This window comes from Somniosus microcephalus, chromosome 2 (assembly GCF_052327205.1).
Source record: "Somniosus microcephalus isolate GS21.2 chromosome 2, FLI_Smic_1.0, whole genome shotgun sequence".
NCBI lineage: Eukaryota > Metazoa > Chordata > Chondrichthyes > Squaliformes > Somniosidae > Somniosus > Somniosus microcephalus.
In genome coordinates, this window is record NC_140988.1 from 66,518,363 (window position 1) to 66,538,538 (window position 20,176).

The following is a 20,176-nucleotide window of genomic DNA, read 5'->3' on the forward strand; positions in this document are numbered from 1 at the left end:
GCATCACAATCCCCGCGCCCATTTTTAGGGACTATCCAATTCAGCCCCCACTGTTTCCACTTGTGGGAGAATCGAAAACTAGTGGTCATAAGTGCAAGATAGTTACTAATAAATCTAGTAGGGAAATAAGGAGAAATTTCTTTTCTCAGAGTGGTTAAAATGTGGAACTCGCTACCACAGAAAGTGGTTGAGGCAAATAGCTTGGATGCTTTCTAAAGGAAACTAGGCGAGTAAGAGAATAGAAAGATATGCTGAAAGGCTGAAGTGAAGTAGATGGAATGGGAAGAGACTCGTCTGGAGTATAAACACCAGCACAGACTACTTGGGCCAAATGGCCTGTTTCTATGCTGTATATTCTATGTAATTCTATGTAAGATGGTTTCCCTGCATATGGTTGAGGTGATGGAGAAATAGGTGTCCACTATACATATTTGCAATACATTGTAGCAAGTTTCTTATAACAATTCTGCAGCAACAAGGAGATTGATGGCTTTTGGAATGGCAGCTACCACTGCTTCAGTGGATGCCACGAGGGTTAACCTGAACACCACAATTGCACAGGGCTTGGGACTATTTAGTTTGTATTAACCAATAACATCTCTGTCCCAGTGCCCAGCTTCTGGGAGTAGTCACGAATATGCTGTCTCTCCAGAGAGTGGCAATGAATTTGCTTCTTTAAGGCCCCCTCCAATGCCTGCACATGAAGGAGCTTCAGACATGGATCTCATGCCCCTTGCAAGATAAAGACTGCTGGAAGCTTGACTCTCTGGGACACTGCTAATAGTCACCTCACGTCTCAGAATCCAAGAGAACTATTCCACCCAAATACCTTCTAACCTACTCTCACTGAGGAAGCGCCTTGTAGAAGTAGTAGGAGCTCGAGCAAGTAAGGTAGTTGACCCAAAGGGTGACATATGGTTAAGAAGTAGTTGTAGATCAAGTGAATAAATTATTTGGTACCTTTTAGGTGAATGTTGTTCTGCAAAATAAACATGGCTTCATCAGAGTTTTCAGTTCATGTCTCTGTATGCTTGCAGTTTTGCCAGTTGAATGGTGGTGGGGCAACCGTAAACTTCTGTCCTTTGAAGGAACTAGGCGGATTTCCTTGGGGGAAAGAGCAGGACATTGTAAAGTGACTTTATTCGGTGTGTGAACTCACTCATTGAGAGCACTGTACTGCAAGTTGTCTGCTCCTTTCTCTAGCTGTTAGGAACGTAGGAACAAGAGTAGGCCATTCAGCCCCTCAAGCCTGCTATGTAATGCAATTAGATCATGGCTGACCTACACATCAACTCCATTCATCCACCTTTGCTCTGTGTCCCTTGACACACTTACCAAACAAAAATCTATCTCTCAGTCTTGAAAGCGCCAATTTACTAGCATCCTCAGCATTTTGGGGGAGTTCCAGATTTTTACTACCCTTTGTGTGAAGAAGTGCTTTCTGATTTTGCTCGTGAATGACCTAGCCCCAATTTTAAGATTGTAACCCCTTAGTTTAGATTCCCCTACCAGAGGAAATAGTTTCTCTGTATCTACCCTATCAAATCCTTTAACATTTTAAACACCTCAATCACGTTCACCCCTCAATCTTCTGAACATAAGTGAATACAAACAAGTGAATGAAATCTGTCCTCATTATTTAACCCTCTAAGGCCCGGTATCATTCTAGTGAATCTGCACTGCATCTCTTCCAAGGACAATATATTCTTCCCGAGAGGTGCGGTGCCCAAAACTGAACACCGTACTCCAGCTGCGGTCTGACCAAAGCTCTATACAATCCTCCCCATTGCATTTTAACCCCCTTGAGATAAAGGCCAACATTCCATTAGCTCTAATACAAAACCAAAATACTGCGGATGCTGGAAATCTAAAATAAAAACAGGAAGTGCTGGAAATACTCAGCAGGTCAGGCAGCATCTGTGGAGAGAGAAACAGAGTTAACGTTTCAGGTCGATGACCATTCGTCAGAACTGGAATAATTAGAGATGTAACAGATTTTAAGCAAGTGCAGAAGCTGGGAAAGCGGGAAGGGGAGGAAGGAACAAAAGCGAAGGTCTGTGATAGGGTGTTTGCATGGGGTGTTAACAACTGATGAATAAATCCAAAATCATAAGACAAAGTTCTCTTAGTATCAGCAACTGGAGCCACTTGCAAATGAATGGGACCATGGATTTAACCTCTAAGAGCTGAATTCTCCTCCCATTGATGGATTAGCGGTGGAGCGGGAATACCACCCACCCACGTGAATGTGCCACTAACCTGCTGCAGTTTCTTCCTGGGCCCCTCATTTGCTATTTAAGGCAGGTTTGGAATAGTAATATTGTTGTTGATAGATTTACTGCTGTGAGGAAAGAGGGAAATTCAGTTCTGGTGCAAAAGTCTGCAGCCAGTTAAAGGGCAGTAATTAAGGCATTTGGTGGAAATTGGCCACAGTTTTAGCCACGCCCCTTTGACTCTATTTACATACAGCAGATGGATTGAGCTCCCAGCGGGCTTTAAAGGGAACTGGAAATTTTTTGGGCATAATTCTGGCAGCTTTTTAGTAGCGGTTTTGAGGTGGTAGCCTTTAAGAAGCTATTTTACTTTGGTTTACATCCCAAATCCATTCCAAAATGTGCAGAAGTTCAGAGAAGAATCCAGCCCTATATGTGGCTCCCAAGACTTATTAATATGCACCTATTCAGCCAATGAAAACAAAAGCTTGGATTTATCTGCTCTAGTGCACTGATATCAAAATCCCTGCCTTCCAAGAAATCTTGCCACCATCTCTTCCAGCCTCCTTCATGCTGCTGCACTCTAGGATTCTTTTCCAAATCATCCACCTTCAAAAGCCTCCTTGAAAGCTACTGCTTCAAATATGCTTTCAGTACCTCCGAACTCTTCTCCCATCTCCTGTTTAGGTCTGATTTCCTCTTGTAAAGTGCCTTGTGACATTTTATGTTAAAGGTGCTATATAAGTGCAAGTTGTTATGTGTTTATAGATGAATTTAGATCCATATTGATTTGTATAAATTTTGTATTGATGTCTTTTTTACTGACCTCTTAGTTATCTAATCTTATCATCCTTATCAAAATGTAAGTAATTAGTCATACAACAGTAGTAATATTATTTGCAAAGGTAAGGACGCTATATTTAGTTTACTGCCTACAAAAGTTTTCCATTTGTTTATAGATATGTATGGCGTGGCATATGTGTCAAAATGGAACTTTGAAACATGGAATGAACCAGATCATCATGATTTTGATAATCTAACATTCACAGTTCAAGGTGAGTTTATTATTTAATAAGAATATATAACAATTATCATAAAGGCACTACTGAATCAACTTGGCTTCACAGTACTGTGCAAAGGATATCTTCATAATGCAACATTCATAAAATGAGTTTAGTCTGGAGGTAAACTTTAGCCTAGGTTTTCCTTTTGGCAGTCGCCCCACTTTGGATTATCACTAGATTTCTTTTTTGACAATTTTATACCTTTTCCACTCTTGAAGGCATTGGCTCTTCACAGTACAATCGTTTGGGGACTGTCGCCCACTGATACTTTATCCAAGTGGCCCTTTTTCATGTGTGAGCCATGACAGTGAGTCATGGCAGGCTGTTTGACTGTCGGTATCACAACTGATCCCAATCCTGTTTTCACATCACGGACTAGAAAATCAGCCGCGCAGGAAGTGCACGCTCATTATGAACTGGAAGTGCATTGCCTGCATTATGGGTAATGGCCAAGCGATCGACATGTAGTGCCCACACCTAAAACAGGTGTTCGGCTCCTTATTTACATATGTAAAGTGCTTAACACATGTTTGAGATTCACACTGCAGGTTTGTCCTGAGACAGCTGGCGCTGGGTGCACTCAACAAAACCAGGTCTACATGCAAACTAACAGGTAGTCCTTAAAGTGACAAGTAATGATTTTAAAATATACTTATCGGAATGTGGAATCGGGAGAAGCAGGAGTATTACTCCTGACCACACATACAAAGAACGGTGGCTGTTACCAGCCACTACTCCCCATCCTGATGGCTAGCACTACCCCAGGCCATCTACCACGGCCATCGTGCCCTCCACCCCCCCACCCCTGCTTGCCACCACAATGTCTTGCCACCACTACCTCCCCCATGGCTGCTGCTCCACACAAGGTGTCTCACAAGAGGCTTGTAAGAAAAATTCAGCACAAGGAAATGTAACAGCATGGATAGGGGATTGGTTGATGGTCGGGAAACAAAGACTTGGGATAATAGGTATTCTCAGATTGGAGAAGAGTGGGAAGTGGTTTAGCCCAGGGCTCAGTGCTGGGTCCACTTTTGTTCTCGGTATAAATAGATGATTTGGACATGGACTATGGAGCAGAATCTCCAAATTTGGTGATGATACAAAAGTAAGGGGTTGGGCAAACAGGACTCTTAAAAAAATTTAGGAAGACAGACACATTAGCAGAATAGTGAGATAAACATAGAAGATAGGAGCAGGAGTAGGCCATTCGGCCCCTCGAGCCTGCTCCGCCATTCAATGCGATCATGGTTGATCATCCAAATTCAGTACCTGGTTCCTGCTTTCTCCCCATACCCCTTGATCCCTTTAGCCTTGAGAAATATATCCAACTCCTTCTTGAATATATTTAATGAATTGGTCTCTACTGCCTTCTGTGGTAGAGAATTCCACAGGTTCACCACTCTCTGGGTGAAGAAATTCCTCCTCATTTCTGTCCTAAATGGCCTACCCCTTATCCTTAGACTGTGACCCCTGGTTCTGGATTCCCTGACCATCGGGAACATTCTTCCTGCATCTAGTCTGTCCAGTCCTGTCAGAATTTTATAAGTTTCAATGAGATCCCCTCTCATTCTTCTAAACTCCAGCGAGTACAAGCCCAATCGACCCAATCTCTCCTCATACGTCATTCCTGCCATCCCAGGTATCAGCCTGGTGAATCTTCGCTGAACTCCTTCCATGGCAAGAACATCCTTCCTCAGATAAGGCAACCAAAACTGCACACAATACACAAGATGTGGTCTCACCAAGGCCCTGTACAACTGCAGGAAGCCATCCTTTTTCCTGTACTCAAACCCCCTCGCTACGAAGGCCAACATACCATTTGCCTTCTTAACCGCCTGCTGCACCTGCATGCTTACCTTCAGCGACTGGTGCACAAGGACACCCAGGTCTCGTTGCACTTCCCCTTCTCCCAATCTATTGCCATTCAGATAATAATCTGCCTTCCTGTTTTTGACACCAAAGTGGATAGCCACATTTATCCACGTTATATTGCATCTGCCATGCTTCTGCCCAATCACCCAACCTGTCCAAATCATCCTGGAGTTTCTTGGCATCCTCCTCACAGCCCACACGCCCACCCAGCTTTGTGTCGTCTGCACATTTGGAGATATTACATCTAGTTCCCTTGTCTAGATCATTAATATATATTGTGAATAGTTGGGGTCCAAGGACCGATCCCTGCGGTACACCACTAGTCACTGCCTGCCACTCAGAAAAAGACCCGTTTATTCCAACTCTTTGCTTCCTGTCTGCCAACCAGTTCTCTATCCAAGTCAGTACCTTGCCCCCAATCCCATGTGCCTTAACTTTACACGCTAATCTCTTATGCGGGACCTTATCGAAAGCCTTCTGAAAGTCCAAATACACCACATCCACTGGTTCTCCCTTATCTATTTTACCAGTTACATCCTCAAAAAATTCCAGTAGATTTACCCTTTGTAAATCCATGTTGGCTTTGTCCGATCCTGTCACTGTTCTCCAAGTGCTCTGCTATTACATCTTTTATGATGGACTCTAGCATTTTCCCCACTACCGATGTCAGGCTTACCGGTCTGTAATTCCCCGTTTTCTCTCTACCACCTTTTTTGAATAGTGGGGTAACATTAGCTACCCACCAATCCATGGGTACTGTTCCAGATTCCATCGAATGTTGAAAGATGATCAGCAATGCATCTACTATTTCTAGGGCCACTTCCTTAAGTACCCTAGGATGTAGATTATCAGGCCCTGGGGATTTATCGGCCTTCAATCCCATCAATTTCCTTAACACCATTTCCCTACAAATACTGATTTCTTTCAGTTCCTCGCTCTCATTAGACCCTATGTTCCCCGACATCTCTGGGAGGTTATTTGTGTCGTCCTTTGTGAAGACAGAACCAAAGTATGTATTTAATTGGTCTGCCATTTCTTTGTTCCCCATTATAAATTCCCCTGATTCTGACTGCAAGGGACCTACGCTTGACTTCACCAATCTTTTTCTCTTCACATATGTATAAAAGCTTTTACAGTCAGTTTTTATGTTCCCTGCAAGCTTACTCTCATTCTATTTTCCCCTTCTTAATTAATCCCTTTGTCCTCCTTTGTTGAATCCTAAACTGCTCCCAATCCTCAGGTTTACTGCTTTTTCTGGCCAATTTATAAGTCCTCCCCTTGGATCTTATGCTATCCCTAATTTCCCTTGTTAAATGGAATATGCAATTTAATGTGGATAATATACTTTAGGAAGGAACACAACGAATAGAAACATACATTCAATGGAAAGATGCTGTAGAGTGTGGATGACCAGAAAGACCTAAGAGTTCAAATACATAATTCTCTGAAAGTGCCAGTGCAATTTGGTAACGGCATCAAAAAGGCTAAGAGCATAATGGATTTTATAAATCGAGACAGACAATGCAAGAGTAAAGAAGTACTGATAAATTTGTGCAAAACATTGGTTAGGCCTCTGTTAGAGTACTGTGTACAGTTTTGGTGCCAGATTACAGAAAGCTGTAAAGACCCTACAGCGTAGATTCACCAGAATGAAGCCAGTGATGAGAAATTATAATTATGAAGAGAGACTTGAGACACTCAGAAGTGTCAGTAGGAGAGCATTTTGGTGACGGTGACCATTATTCGGTGAGATTTAAGGTAGTCATGGAAAAGGACAAAGATGGACCGGAAATAAAGGTTCTAAATTGCGGGAAGGCCGATTTTAATATGATAAGGCAGGATCTGGCCAAAGTGGATTGGGATAAGCTACTTGTAGGAAAATCCACATCAGAGCAGTGGGAGCCTTTCAGAAAGGAAATAGAGCGAGTACAACGCCAACATGTTCCCGTAAAGGTCAAGGGTGGGACCAACAAGCCCAGCGAACCCTGGATATACAAGAATGGATTAGGGAAAAAAAGGGAGGCTTTTGGCAGATAAAAAGGACTAAAAACAGTGGAAGCCCTAGAGGAGTATAGAAAGTGCAGGGGGGTACTTAAAAACGAAATTAGGAGAGCGAAGAGGGGGCATGACAAAACACTGGCGGGCAAAATAAAATAAAGGAAAATCCCAAGGTGTTTTATGAGTATATTAAGGGCAAGAGGATAACCAGGGAAAGAGTAGGGCCCATTAGGAACCAAAGTGGCAACCTGTGTGTACAGCCGGAAGATGTGGGTGAGGTTTTAAATGAATATTTTGCATCTGTGTTTACTATGGAGAAGGACGATGTAGGCATAGAAATCAGGCAGGGGGATTGTGATATACTTGAACAAACTAGTATTGAGAGGGAGGAGGTACTAGCGGTTTTAGCGGGCTTAAAAGTAGATATATCCCCAGGCCCAGACGAGATGTATGTGTGAGGCAAGGGAGGAGATTGCAGGGGCTCTGACACAAATTTTCAGAACCTCTCTGGCCACTGGAGGACAGCTAACGTAGTACCATTATTCAAGAAGGGTAGTAGGGATAAACCAGGGAATTACAGGCCATTGAGCCTAACATCAGTGGTAAGGAAATTATTGGAAAAAATTCTGAGGGACAGAATTAGTCTCCACTTGGAGAGGCAAGGATTAATCAAGGATAGTCAGCATGGCTTTGTCAGGGGAGATCATGTCTAACCAATTTGATTGAATTTTTCGAGGAGGTAACCAGGTGTGTGGATGAGGGTAGTGCAGTTGATGTAGTCTACATGGACTTCAGTAAGGCTTTTGACAAAGTCCCGCCTGGGAGACTGGTCAAGAAGGTAAGAGCCCATGGGATCCAGGGCAATTGGGCATATTGGATTCAAAATTGGCTTAGTGGCAGGAGGCAGAGAGTGATGGTCGAAGGTTGTTTTTGTGACTGGAAGCCTGTGTCCAGTGGTGTACTGCAGGGATCGGTGCTTGGTCCTTTGCTGTTTGTAGTGTACATTAATGATTTAGATATGAATGTAGAAGGTATGATCAGTAAGCTCGCAGATGACACGAAAATTGGTGGAGTGGTAAATAGCGAGGAGGGAAGCCTCAGGCTACAGGACATAGAAACATAGAAGATAGGAGCAGGAGTCGGCCATTTGGCCCCTCGAGCCTGCTTGCCATTTAATGAGATCATGGCTGATCATCCAAATTCAGTACCCTGTCCCTGCTTTCTCCCCATATCCCTTGATCCCTTTAGCCTTAAGAAATATATCTAACTCCTTCTTGAATATATTTAATGAATTGGCCTCTACTGCCTTTTGTGGTAGAGAATTCCACAGGTTCACCACTCTCTGGGTGAAGAAATTCCTCCTCATCTCTGTCCTAAATGGCTTACCCCTTATCCTTAGACTGTGACCCCTGGTTCTGGACTCCCCCGCCATTGGGAACATCCTTCCGGCATCTAGTCTGTCTAGTCCTGTTAGAATTTTATAAGTTTCAATGAGATCCCCTCTCATTCTTCTAAATTCCAGCGATTATAAGCCCAATCGACACAATCTCTCCTCATACGTCATTCCTGCCATCCCAGGTGTCAGTCTGGTGAATCTTCACTGCACTCCCTCCATGGCAAGAACATCCTTCCTCAGATAAGGCGACCAAAACTGAACACAGTACTCAAGGTGTGGTCTCACTGTACAAGCCCTGTACAACTGCAGCAAGACATCCTTGCTCCTGTACTCGAATCCTCTCGCTATGAAGGCCAACATACCATTTGCCTTCTTAACCGCCTGCTGCACCTGCATGCTTACCTTCAGCGACTGGTGCACAAGGACACCTAGGTCTCGTTGCACTTCCCCTTTTCCCAATCTATTGCCCTTCAGATAATCTGCCTTCCTGTTTTTGCCACCAAAGTGGATAACTTCGCATTTATACGATATAGACGGGTTGGTCAGGTGGGCAGAACAGTGGCAAATGCAATTTAACCCTGAAATGTGTGAGGTGATGCCTTTTGGGAGGACTAACAAGGCAAGGGAATACACAATGAATGGTAGGATCCTAGGAAGGACAGAGGATCAGAGGGACCTTGGTGTGCATGTACATAGATCCCCGAAGGCAGCAGGACAGGTGGATAAGATAGTTAAAAAAAGGCATATGGGATACTTGCCGTCATTAGCCGAGACATAGAATACAAGAGCGGGGAGGTTATGATGGAGCTGTACAAAACGCTAGTTAGGCCACAGCTGGAATACTGTGTGCAGTTCTGGTCGCCACACTACAGGAAGGATGTGATTGCATTGGAGAGGGTGCAGAGGAGATTCACCAGGATGTTACCTGGGCTGGTGCGCTTCAGCTATGAAGAGAGACTGGACAGGCTGGGGTTGTTTTCCTTAGAGCTGAGAAGGCTGAGGGGGGACCTGATTGAGGTGTACAAAATTATGAGGAGTATAGATAGGGTAGATAGAAAGGAACTTTTCCCCTTAGTGGAGGTGTCAATAACCAGGGGGCATAGTTTCAAGGTAAGGGTTAGGAGGTTTAGAGGGGATTTGAGGGAAAACTTTTTTTACCCAGAGGGTGGTTGGAATCTGGAACTCACTGCCTGAAAGGGTGGTAGAGGCAGGAACCCTCACAACATTCAATAAGCATTTAGATGAGCACTTAGGCTACGGACCAAGTGCTGGAAAATGGGATCAGAATAGATAGGGCTTGATGGCCGGCGTGTACACGATGGCTCGAAGGGCCTCTTTCTGTGCTGCATAAATCTATGACTCTATGACAGTGGGACTATTTCTGCTGGAGCAGAGAAGGCTAAGAGGAGAATTAATAGACGTTTTTAAAAAGAAATTATGAAGGGGTTTGATAGAGTGAATAGGGAAAAACTAATTATTCAGGTTGCGGAGTCAGCGACAAGGGGTCATCAGTTTTAAATTGTTACTAAGAGTGTGAAGAGAGAGAGGTTAGGAGAAGTTTCTTTATGCGGTGGATTATTGTAGCATGGAAATAGTTGAGACAAAGACTATTGCATCATTTGAGGACAAATTGGATAAATATCTGAAGCAGAGAAAGATACAGACCTATGGGGAGAAAGCAGGTTAATTTTGGATTGCTCTAGCAAAGAGTAGGCACAGACACAATGAGCCAAATGGTACTTCTGTGCTGTAAACTTCTATAGTTCTATGGTTCTCCTTACCCTTCATTGCCATCCATGCCCCATTCCCCCACTTCATTGCTATCCATTTCTCCCTTTCATTGCCATCCATTTCCCCCATTCATTTTTATCCATGTCCCCCACTCCCTCAGTTCTACTCCCACCTAAGTCCTCCCAATAATGCACAGGTCCAGAATGGATGCCTCTCTCCTCAATGTCACCCCTAATGCTTCATGAAAAGGATTTTTGCCACTGTATACTCTTGCTTGAACTCTTGATTACAGTACACAGCTCCCTTTCTTTAGGCATTAGAAACAACGTTGAAGGTAGAGGAAGCTAGCCCAGTACATTAATGGCAGGATCTTGGTAGCAGCGGCTTTTCTGCTAATTGTTTTTTTAGATGGCTGAGTCACCCTGGGGGCAATTTTCCCAGCCCTGAGGAGGCGGGACAGTTGGCAAAATCGAAAAAAGTGAGGGCGGGTTCGGAACCCACCTCTCCGCAATTTTGCCAGAGGCGGGTTTCATGGGTGCGATTCGGTGCCGCCTCCATCAATCGGGAGAGGTAGTTAAGACCCTTAAATAGTCGTTAAGGGCCTCTATAATCCTATTTTGACAGGCCTTTTGTTATTTTGCAACATTTTGTGCGTTTTGCATGACCCTCCTAAACCATGTCAGCTAATCCTGGCGGGTTGACAAGTGGGTGGCCTCCTCACAGCTGCAGCTCCACCATTAAAACGGAGCTTTCATCAGGGAGCAGTTGCAGGTGACAGAACCTTTGTTCCACAGGTCTTTCAGCACTTTTAGCAGGCCGAAGTCGGAGGTGCTGCAGCTTCTGTCTCTCAACTGTGGGACCTCCTTGGAAGACCCTCTCCCCGCTTGGACTGAGCGCTTCCCCAATGGAGGTATCTGCCAGCGGCATGGGAACCATTTATTTCTTTTCACCATGGACCTCAGATTCGGTGAGGAGCAGCCACGGCAGCAGCAGAACCAGGCAGCTCAGCAGCAGGAGTGCCAACCTCCTGCTCACCCACCTGATGCTGCACAGGGTAGAAGGCGTGAGCGCATGGAAGCATGTCACCACAGGAGATACCCTCAACAGAGGGTTTACAGACAGAGGATGAGCTACCTCAACATGACTGAGCAGCAGTGCCAAAGGACGCTGAGACTTTTGCGAGAGGTTGTCGGAGACATCTGCACACTGCTGCACCAACACCTGGAGCCCAGAAGAGCGGGTGGACACCCCTTACCAGTAGCTGTCAAAGTCACCACCACATTCAACCTTTTTGCCTCAGGCTCCTTTCAGAGATGATCAGCAGACATCAGTGGCATTTCCCAGTCGGCCGCCCACAGTTGCATCACGTAGACTACCGATGCCCTTTTCGCAAAGGCGCACAATTACATCCACTGCTCAAGGGATCAAGCAAGTGTGACCGCGCGTTCAGTTGGCTTTGCAAATATGGCAGGCTTACCAATGGTGCAAGGCGTCATAGACTGCACACATGTGGCCCTTAGGGCACCCCATCAAAACCCAGCTATCTTTGTCAACCGCAAGGGCTTCCACTCCCTCGATGTACAGCTGGTGTGTAACCACAAGAAGGAGATTTTGCATGTTTGCACCAAGTTCTGTGGTAGTTGCCATGACTCTTTCATCCTGCGGAACTCGTGTTCCTCTGCTCTTCAATCTGCCAAACCAACTTAACGGATGGCTCCTGGGTGACTAGGGCTACCCCTGAAGAAGTGGCTAATGACCCGACCAGGAGGCCAGCTAACGAGGCTGAGGAGCGCTACTACGCCAGCCACATTTTGATCAGGTCCATCATCAAGCAAACCATTGGCTTGCTGAAGATGTGATTCCGATGCCTTGACAGATCAGGTGGAGCCTTGCAGTATTCAGCAGTCAGGGTCTCCAGAATGGTCATGGTCTGCTGTGCACTGCACAACATGGCACAGCGTTGTGGCTTGCAGCTTCCTGATGAGCGAGCGGCTCAGTTCATGTCCTCCTCAGATGAGGAGGACTGAGCAGCGGCGTATTGACCAGCAGCAGCGGCAGCACGCGAGCACATGACTGCCTGTGATGCAAGGGATGCACTCATCCTGGCCAGATTTGCATAGGTTGCCCATTGTGGCACATGTGCTTGGCTCCTTCTTAACACATGATAGACAATGGACATGACTCTCTGGCCTCCTTTCACTCTGACTACCAACCTGATCACGGGAGTATCGCGGAGCCCGCAATGTGGAGCTGCCTAAGCCGAAATAACAGATGCCATCACGCCAACAGTTTGCCATCACCTAATTTTGATACATTCACACAGGGATGGCATTTCATGAATAAACATAGTGAGAGAGGAAGTATTAAGGGGTTTAGCAGCTCTAAAAGTGGATAAATCCCCAGTCCCGGATGAAATGTATCCCAGGCTGTTAAGCGAAGCAAAAGAGGAAATAGCAGAGGCCCTGACCATCATTTTCCAATCCTCTCTAGCTTCAGGTGTGGTGCTGGAGGACTGCTAATGTGGTACCCTTGTTTAAAAAGGGAGAAAAGGATAGACCGAGTAATTACAGGCTAGTCAGCCTAACCTCAGTGGTGGGAAAATTATTGGAAAGGATTCTGAAGGACAGAATAAATCTTCATTTAGAAAGACACGGATTAATCAAGGATAGTCAGCACGGATTTGTTAAGGGAAGGTCGTCAAACTTGATTGAATTTTTTGAGGAGGTAACAAACAGGTTAGATGAGGGTAGTGCGTTTGATGTAGTGTATATGGACTTTAGCAAGGCTTTTGATAAGGTTCCACATGGCAGACTGGTCACCAAGTTAAAAGCCCATGGGATCCAGGGCAAAGTGTCAAGTTGGATTCAAAACTGGCTCAGAGGCAGGAAGCAGAGGGTAATGGTTGATGGGTGTTTTTGTGACTGGAAGGCTGTTTCCAGTGGGGTTCCGCAGGGCTCAGTACTAGGTCCCTTGCTTTTTGTGGTATATATCAATGATCTAGACTTGAATATAGCGGGTATGATTGAGAAGTTTGCAGATGATATTCAAATCGGCTGTGTGGTTGATACTGAAGAAGGAAGCTGTAGACTGCAGGAAGATATCCTCGGTTCCGAGGGACTGCCTAAGAAGATCAATAAATTGGTCAGGTGGGCAGAACAGTGGCAAATGGAAATCAATCCAGGGAAGTATGAGGTAATGCATTTGGGGAGGGCTAACAAGGAAAGGGAATACACATTAAATGGTAGACACTGATTAGTGTAGAGGAACAAAGGAACCTTGGAGTGCATGTCCACAGATCCCTGAAGGTAGCAGGCCAAGTAGATAAGGTGCTTAAGAAGGCATATGGAATGCTTGCCTTTATTAGCCACTAGCTGGAGTGCCCGACGGTGCCGAGGGTCTTTTGAGGGCATGTTGTTATGAAAAAAGTAGAAATAATTTTTATATATATAAATGAGTTTGTCTGTCTGTGTGGGAAGGAGAGAGAGAGAGTCTGAGGGGGCAGAGAGGCCCGGGAATCGAGAGAGAGACTGGGGGGAGAAGAGAGAGACGGGGGGGGAGAGAGAGAGACTGGGGGGGAGAGAGAGCGACTGGGGGGGAGAGAGAGAGAGAGAGACTGGGGGGAGAGAGAGAGAGACTGGGGGGAGAGAGACTGGGGGGAGAGAGAGAGAGACGGGGGGAGAGAGAGAGAGACTGCGGGTGAAGAAGGGCGGCCGCCATTTTGTGAGGTCGGTGGGAAGTTCCCTCTCTCTCTCTCCCTCCCCCTCTCTCTCCCGCCTCCTCTCTCTCCCTGCCCCTCTCTCTCTCCCCCTCCCTCCCCGCTCGCTCTCCCTCCCCTCTCCCTCTCTCTCCCTTTCCTCTCCCTCCGACTCACCACGGTACCAGAACGGAGCATATCGGACACCGGGAGTCCGGGTGCCCATCGCTCCGAAGCGAGCCCGGGGTTCCTCATGGTTAACGCGGCGGGCCTTTGGACCCGGTTGGCCGGGCGGCAGTGGAACGCCTTTCGCTGCGGACTCCCATGTCCGATATCGGTCGGGAACGGCTCGCGTGAAAGCCCCGGTTTTCCCGGTTCCCGCACTCACGGCAAGAGAGAGAGGGGGAAGGAGAGAGAGAGGGGAGAGAGAGAGAGGGAAGGAGAGAGAGAGGGGGAGAAGAAGAGAGGGAAGAGGAGAGAGAGAGGGGGGGGGAAATGAGAGAGAGAGAGGGTGGGGGGGAAATGAGAGAGAGAAATGCTTCAGGCCCGGACGGTCTGCAATGGCCGCCACTCACCTCAGTAACAGCAGTTTGAAGGATTAGGCCCCGCCCACAAACGCCAGGCTTTTTTGTAAAACTGGTTATGAGACTGGTGGGCTGGTCACTCTCCTCTCCCTCCCCCTCTCCTCTCCCTCCCCCTCTCCTCTCCCTCCCCCTCTCCTTTCCCTCCCCCTCTCCTTTCCCTCCCCCTCTCTCCCTCGCCCTCCCTCTCCTCTCCCTCCCTCTCCTCTCTCTCCCTCTCCTCTCCCTCCCTCTCTCTCCCCCTCTCCCTCCCTCCCCCTCTCCTCTCCCTCCTTTCTCTCCCTCCCTCCCCTCTCCCTCCCTAGCGCCTCAGGCCCGGCCGGACTCACCTCGGTACCAGAACGGAGTCAGTCCGACAACGGGAGGCCGGGTGCCCAGCGCTCCGAAGCGAGCCCGGGGTTCCTGACGGTTAACGCGGCGGGCCTTTGGACCCAGTTGGCCGGGCGGCAGACGAACGCCTTTCGCTGCGGACTCCCGTGTCCGATTGCGGTCGGGGACGGCTCGTTGGAAAGCCCCGGTTTTGCCAGTCCCGCACTCACGGCAAGAGAGAGAGTGAAGGAGAGAGAGAGAGAGGGAAGAGGAGAGAGAGAGAGAGAACTTTTTTGAGCTTCAGGCCCGGCCAGTCTGTAATGGCCGCCACTCACCTGAATAACGGCATTTTGAAGGTTTAGGTCCCGCCCACAAACGCCATGAAACGTCCCTCCCCCCCCCCCCCCGTGACGCAGCGCGCGGCTTGGTCAACCATCACGTCACTCCACGCTAATGAGCGGTAGGATTGGTCAACACCTGAATAATGGCAGTTTGAAGGATTAGGCCCCGCCCACAAATGCCATGAAACGCCCCCCGTGACGCAGCGCGCGGATTGGTCAACCTTCACGTCACTCAATGCTAATGAGCGGATTTCCCCCGTATGCTTTGTCAGCCGCTAATGAGCGGAATTTTGAACGTTTTTTTGTCTACTGTCCGAACAATTTTTGTCTGACCAAAAAGTAAATATGCCTAGGACACCCTCCTAATCATAACCTTTCTTTTGATATAACATATGTGTAGGTACACTCTATAACTTTTGAGTGATGCCCGGACAGACAGACACCACTATCCTTTGTTTTATATATATAGATAGACTAGCTGAAGTGCCCGGCGGTGCCGAGGGTCTTTTGAGGGCATGTTGTTGTTGGAAGAGAGAGAGAGAGAGCGACTGGGGGGAAGAGAGAGAGAGCGACTGGGGGGAAGAGAGAGAGAGCGACTGGGGGGAAGAGAGAGAGAGCGACTGGGGGGAAGAGAGAGAGCGACTGGGGGGAAGAGAGAGAGCGACTGGGGGGAAGAGAGAGAGCGACTGGGGGGAAGAGAGAGAGCGACTGGGGGGAAGAGGGGGGGAAGGGGAGGGGGGGAAGGGAAGGGGAGGGGGGAGGAGGGGGGGAAAGAGGAGGGAGGAGGGGGAGGGAGGGGGGAGGGGGAGGGGAGGGGGGCGTCCCCGAGCCCCGCCCCCCCGATGTCCCGAGCCCCGCCCCCCCGATATCCCGAGCCCCGCCCGAGCCGGCTTCAAGAGCAGAGAGAGAGACGCCGCCGTGCAACCTACCGCGTGAGGCCCGGCCGGACTGAAGTCGTGCGCGCTGACTCCTGCCCCACCCGCCTTTACTAAGATGGCGGCGGTTGCGACGCTCGGCTCAGGCCCGCCCCCTCCAGCCTTCACAAAGATGGTGGCGATCACGAGCCGCTTGTTCAGCACGACGGGAGGTGCCTAGCTCGGGCGTGGCTGGGCAACAGAGGCCCAGGCTTACAGGCCTGGAAAAACGGTTAAAGGTAGGAAATTTGTAGATGTTAGAGAAAAGATTTACAAATTAATTAACTTTTTTAAAAACAATTTGTGTTTTAAAAGCAACTTTTTTTTTTGCTGGAAATGTAGATTTGAAAAGAAACACGGAGAAAGCGGGAAAAAGAAATGAAAAGTTTGGAATCAAGATGGCGGCGACTCACCTCGGTTCAGAACGATAAGGCCCGCCCACACACGCACCAATTGGTGGACCATCAGGTCACCGAAGCGTAGAATTGGTCAATTGTCCCATCACTCGACTCTAGGAGGGCTCGCCCGCACGCGCCAGGAACCCGCACGCGCCATGCAGCGATTGGTCGACCGTACGATTGGTTGACCTCGACGTCACTCGATGCTAATGAGCGGAATGTTGAACGTTTTTTGGATACCGCGGGCACAATTTTTGTCTCGCCGAAACGTAAATACGCTTATGACGGTTCTGGAATCGTAAGCTTTCTTTCGATGTAACACACGTGTAGGTACGCTCTATAACTTTCGAGTTTATACAATACAGACAGACAGACAGACGGAATGACAGACAGATGTATTATATATATAGATGATGACATAGAATACAAGAGCAGGGGGGTTAGAGCTGGAGCAGCTAGAGTACTGCGTGCAGTTTTGGTCACCAGATTATAGGAAAGATGTGATTGCATGAGAGAGGGTACAGAGGAGATTTACAAGGATGTTGCCGGGAGTAGAGAATCTTAGCTGTGAGGAAAGACTGGATAGGCTGGGTTTGTTTTCCTTGGAACAGAGGAGGCTGAGGGGAGACCTTATTGAGGTGTATAAAATTATGAGGGGCCTAGATAAAGTGGATAGAAAGGACCTATTCCCCTTAGCAGAAGGGTCAAAAACCAGGGGGCACAGATTGAAAGTAATTGGTGGAAGGTTTAGAGGAGATTTATGGGGAAATGCCTTCACCCAGAGGGTTGTGGGGGTCTGGAACTCACTGCCTGAAAGGGTGGTCGAGGCAGAAACCCTAACCACATTTAAAAAGTACTTGGATGTGCACTTGGGATGCTCTAACCTGCAGGGCTACAGACCAAGAGCTGGGAAGTGGATATAGGCTGGATTGCGCTTTGTTGGCCGGCGCAGACACGATGGGCCGAAATGGCTTCCTTCTATGCTGTAACTTTCTATGATTCTAACAGAAACAATCACCCAATCTGCACACAGATTTGGATGTTATATCCCTTGCCAGCTGGACCCACACAGCCTTGGTTTCTTTGGGAGGCCTCTTCCTCCCAGATGAGGGGAAGAGCACCTTCCTGCTAGCTCTCGCCCCCTCAACCAGCATACCCAGGGCCTCATCCGAGAACCTCGGGGAGGCCCTTGCCTTGGAGCTGGCCATTCTTCAAGGAGATAACAGTTTGGAGGTGGTGCACCATTGACCAAAAACCAGTGGAATGAGCCAAGGCAGCAAGCAGCCCTTAAATGAAGCTGGATAAGTGACGGCAGCAGAAGCGAGTTTATAAAAAGCACCTGTGGGTAGCGACAAAGATATTTTAAATACTGGAAATTGAACTGTGCTTAAAGGCTGTCAACGTTTTGCTCCCTCCATACTCAGAAAAATGGTCACCACATACCAGAAATCCAGCTGTAATTATTTACCACCAGAAGTGCTAAATTTAATTTGCAGTTATCGTATTGATACAGATTTCCTACTTTTATTGTTCGATGAGAGCAAAATCCAAGTCACAGTGGTATCATAGGAAACTGTGTAAACTTTACTTAATTCTATTTGCTGATAGTGATCATGTTAAAAGCACATTGCATTTTTTAATACTTCTGTCTCCTACTTTTTTGACAAGGCAATGGCAAAACCATACTATGGCCTTGCTATTCTAAACAATAAGGGGGTGATTTTCATTCAGAAGTCGGGAAGGAGGTGGGACTACAACTTTCGGGGTTATAGTCCCGCCTCCATTGAGATGCGGCCAATCCACGCGATTTTAACTTGATTGACCTTGTTGAGCCTGCCCAGCTGGCTCAGCAGGCCAAATAAGGGACACCCGGCAATAGGTGACGTCACAGACTGAAATTTCATCTGTCAAGACGTTTTGACAGATGAAATATCAGCGTTTCACAGCTGTTTGAAGCTCTCAAACACTGACAGTCTTACTTCTAACCTGAGTCCTTCTACACAGACTCAGTTAGAAATCTCACCGGCACAGAAAGCTGCAGGCTGTCACTTTTGACAGATCGCAGCCATTCTGCCTTCTGTGCCGGTTAGATGATGGACTCCCGAAACCTAAAGGTAAGTACAGGTAATTTAAACTTCTTTATACACTTTAGACACACCAAACACAGTTACCTTTGCACTCATGCACCCATCACTCACCTGAACACCAACATCTCGACCCCTCCAAGTCCTTCAACCCAACGGCCTGACTCCTCTAACTTGGCGTGGTTTGGAGCCGTCGGGAATCCCACACTTCAAGCTTTAAAATAGGGATTAGGCTAAAAACTGCCTGTTAACTACCTGTTAACAGGCAGTTAATTGGCACTAATCCCTTCCCGCCTCGGGTAGGCGGGTCCCAGTGCGGGGCGGGTACCCGCCTCCTTTGAAACTTACATGGAGGCGGGTTGGGGGTAGGATGGTGTCGGGACCCCCGAATTCGGGACTTTAACCCCTCACACGCCTCCAATCCCGACTCCACGGGTCAATGAAAATCGACCCCCAAGTGTTTAAAGTATGCATTTATTTCAAACAATTCCAGTGTGGAATGGAGATGGGAACATGATTCCATAGCAACAAATGGAATTTTTGTACAACTAAATAGTTGTATACTGTTTGCCACAAGCAGATTCAAGAAGACATCAACAACCATTTTTTATCGTAAGTTTGCTTAAAAAAAGTCAGTTTAATTTTTCACGAAATTGAGACAAGTTCAGAGTAACAAAAGCCTAGACACTACTGTTAGAATTGCTAGCAGACAAATGTGTAATGTGTTTGCTATTTTAACGGGTGTAACTGTGTTTAAAATAAACAGATTAATGTCTCCTTTAAGAAAGTGCATAGAGGAATGTATTAAGAGCATGCTTAGCTTTCACTAATATTGCCAACTAAAATTTCTGGGCTAAAAACTTTTTAACTGGAATTGTATATTGATAGTTTTGAAGGAAAAGAGACTTGATAAATTGCAGTCTTTGAACAAAAGGATAAGATTAATGACTTATATGATTTTAGGATTCCAAAACTATTATGATGCCTGTTCAGAAGGTCTGAAAGATGCTAGCACACTACTTCAACTAGGTGGTCCTGGAGATTCGTGCCACCCTCCCCCACACTCGCCTATTAGTTGGGGATTGCTAAATCACTGCTATAATGGGACTAACTTCTTTACGGGGGAGATTGGAATACGACTGGATTATATTGCTTTACACAAGAAGGTGAGTCAGGCTGAATTATTTTCAAGTTACAGGAATGAGAACCGGTTTGAAAATTATTTTATTTTAGACTGCTTTTTCCAAACAAACTTGTTTACAATTGGGCTTGTCAATTCTCTTGTTTGGGCTTAAAAGTTTCTATAAGAGATTGGAACAAATAATAAAAAAGTTCAAATAATTGAATATTGGGACATTTTTTGATTTTTTTAATGTTTTAACCTGTTACTTGAGAAGCTTTGATTGCATGTAATCATGGTGACTCGATTCGATCACAGATCCTTCATAATGACCAGTTACCTAAAATACACATTTATTATGTTATAAAATGAGACTGCACAAGCAGTCCTGCATATGAAAAAAACACTGCTGGAGGCAGAGAGCACTATCTATTCAATCAAATCAAATCAATCAAATCAAC

General features: G+C 46.7%; 1 protein-coding gene across 5 annotated transcripts in view; it reads left to right on the forward strand.

Annotated features, from left to right (window-relative positions):
• Positions 1 to 20,176, forward strand: part of idua (alpha-L-iduronidase) — a 485,317-nt gene that overhangs the window by 241,102 nt on the left and 224,039 nt on the right. For all 5 annotated transcript variants that reach the window (XM_086010067.1, XM_086010077.1, XM_086010048.1 and 2 more), the window contains 2 exons: positions 3,173 to 3,268; positions 19,559 to 19,761. In XM_086010067.1, the coding sequence (XP_085866193.1) occupies positions 3,173 to 3,268; positions 19,559 to 19,761 (299 nt within the window). The remainder of the gene's footprint in view (positions 1 to 3,172; positions 3,269 to 19,558; positions 19,762 to 20,176) is intronic.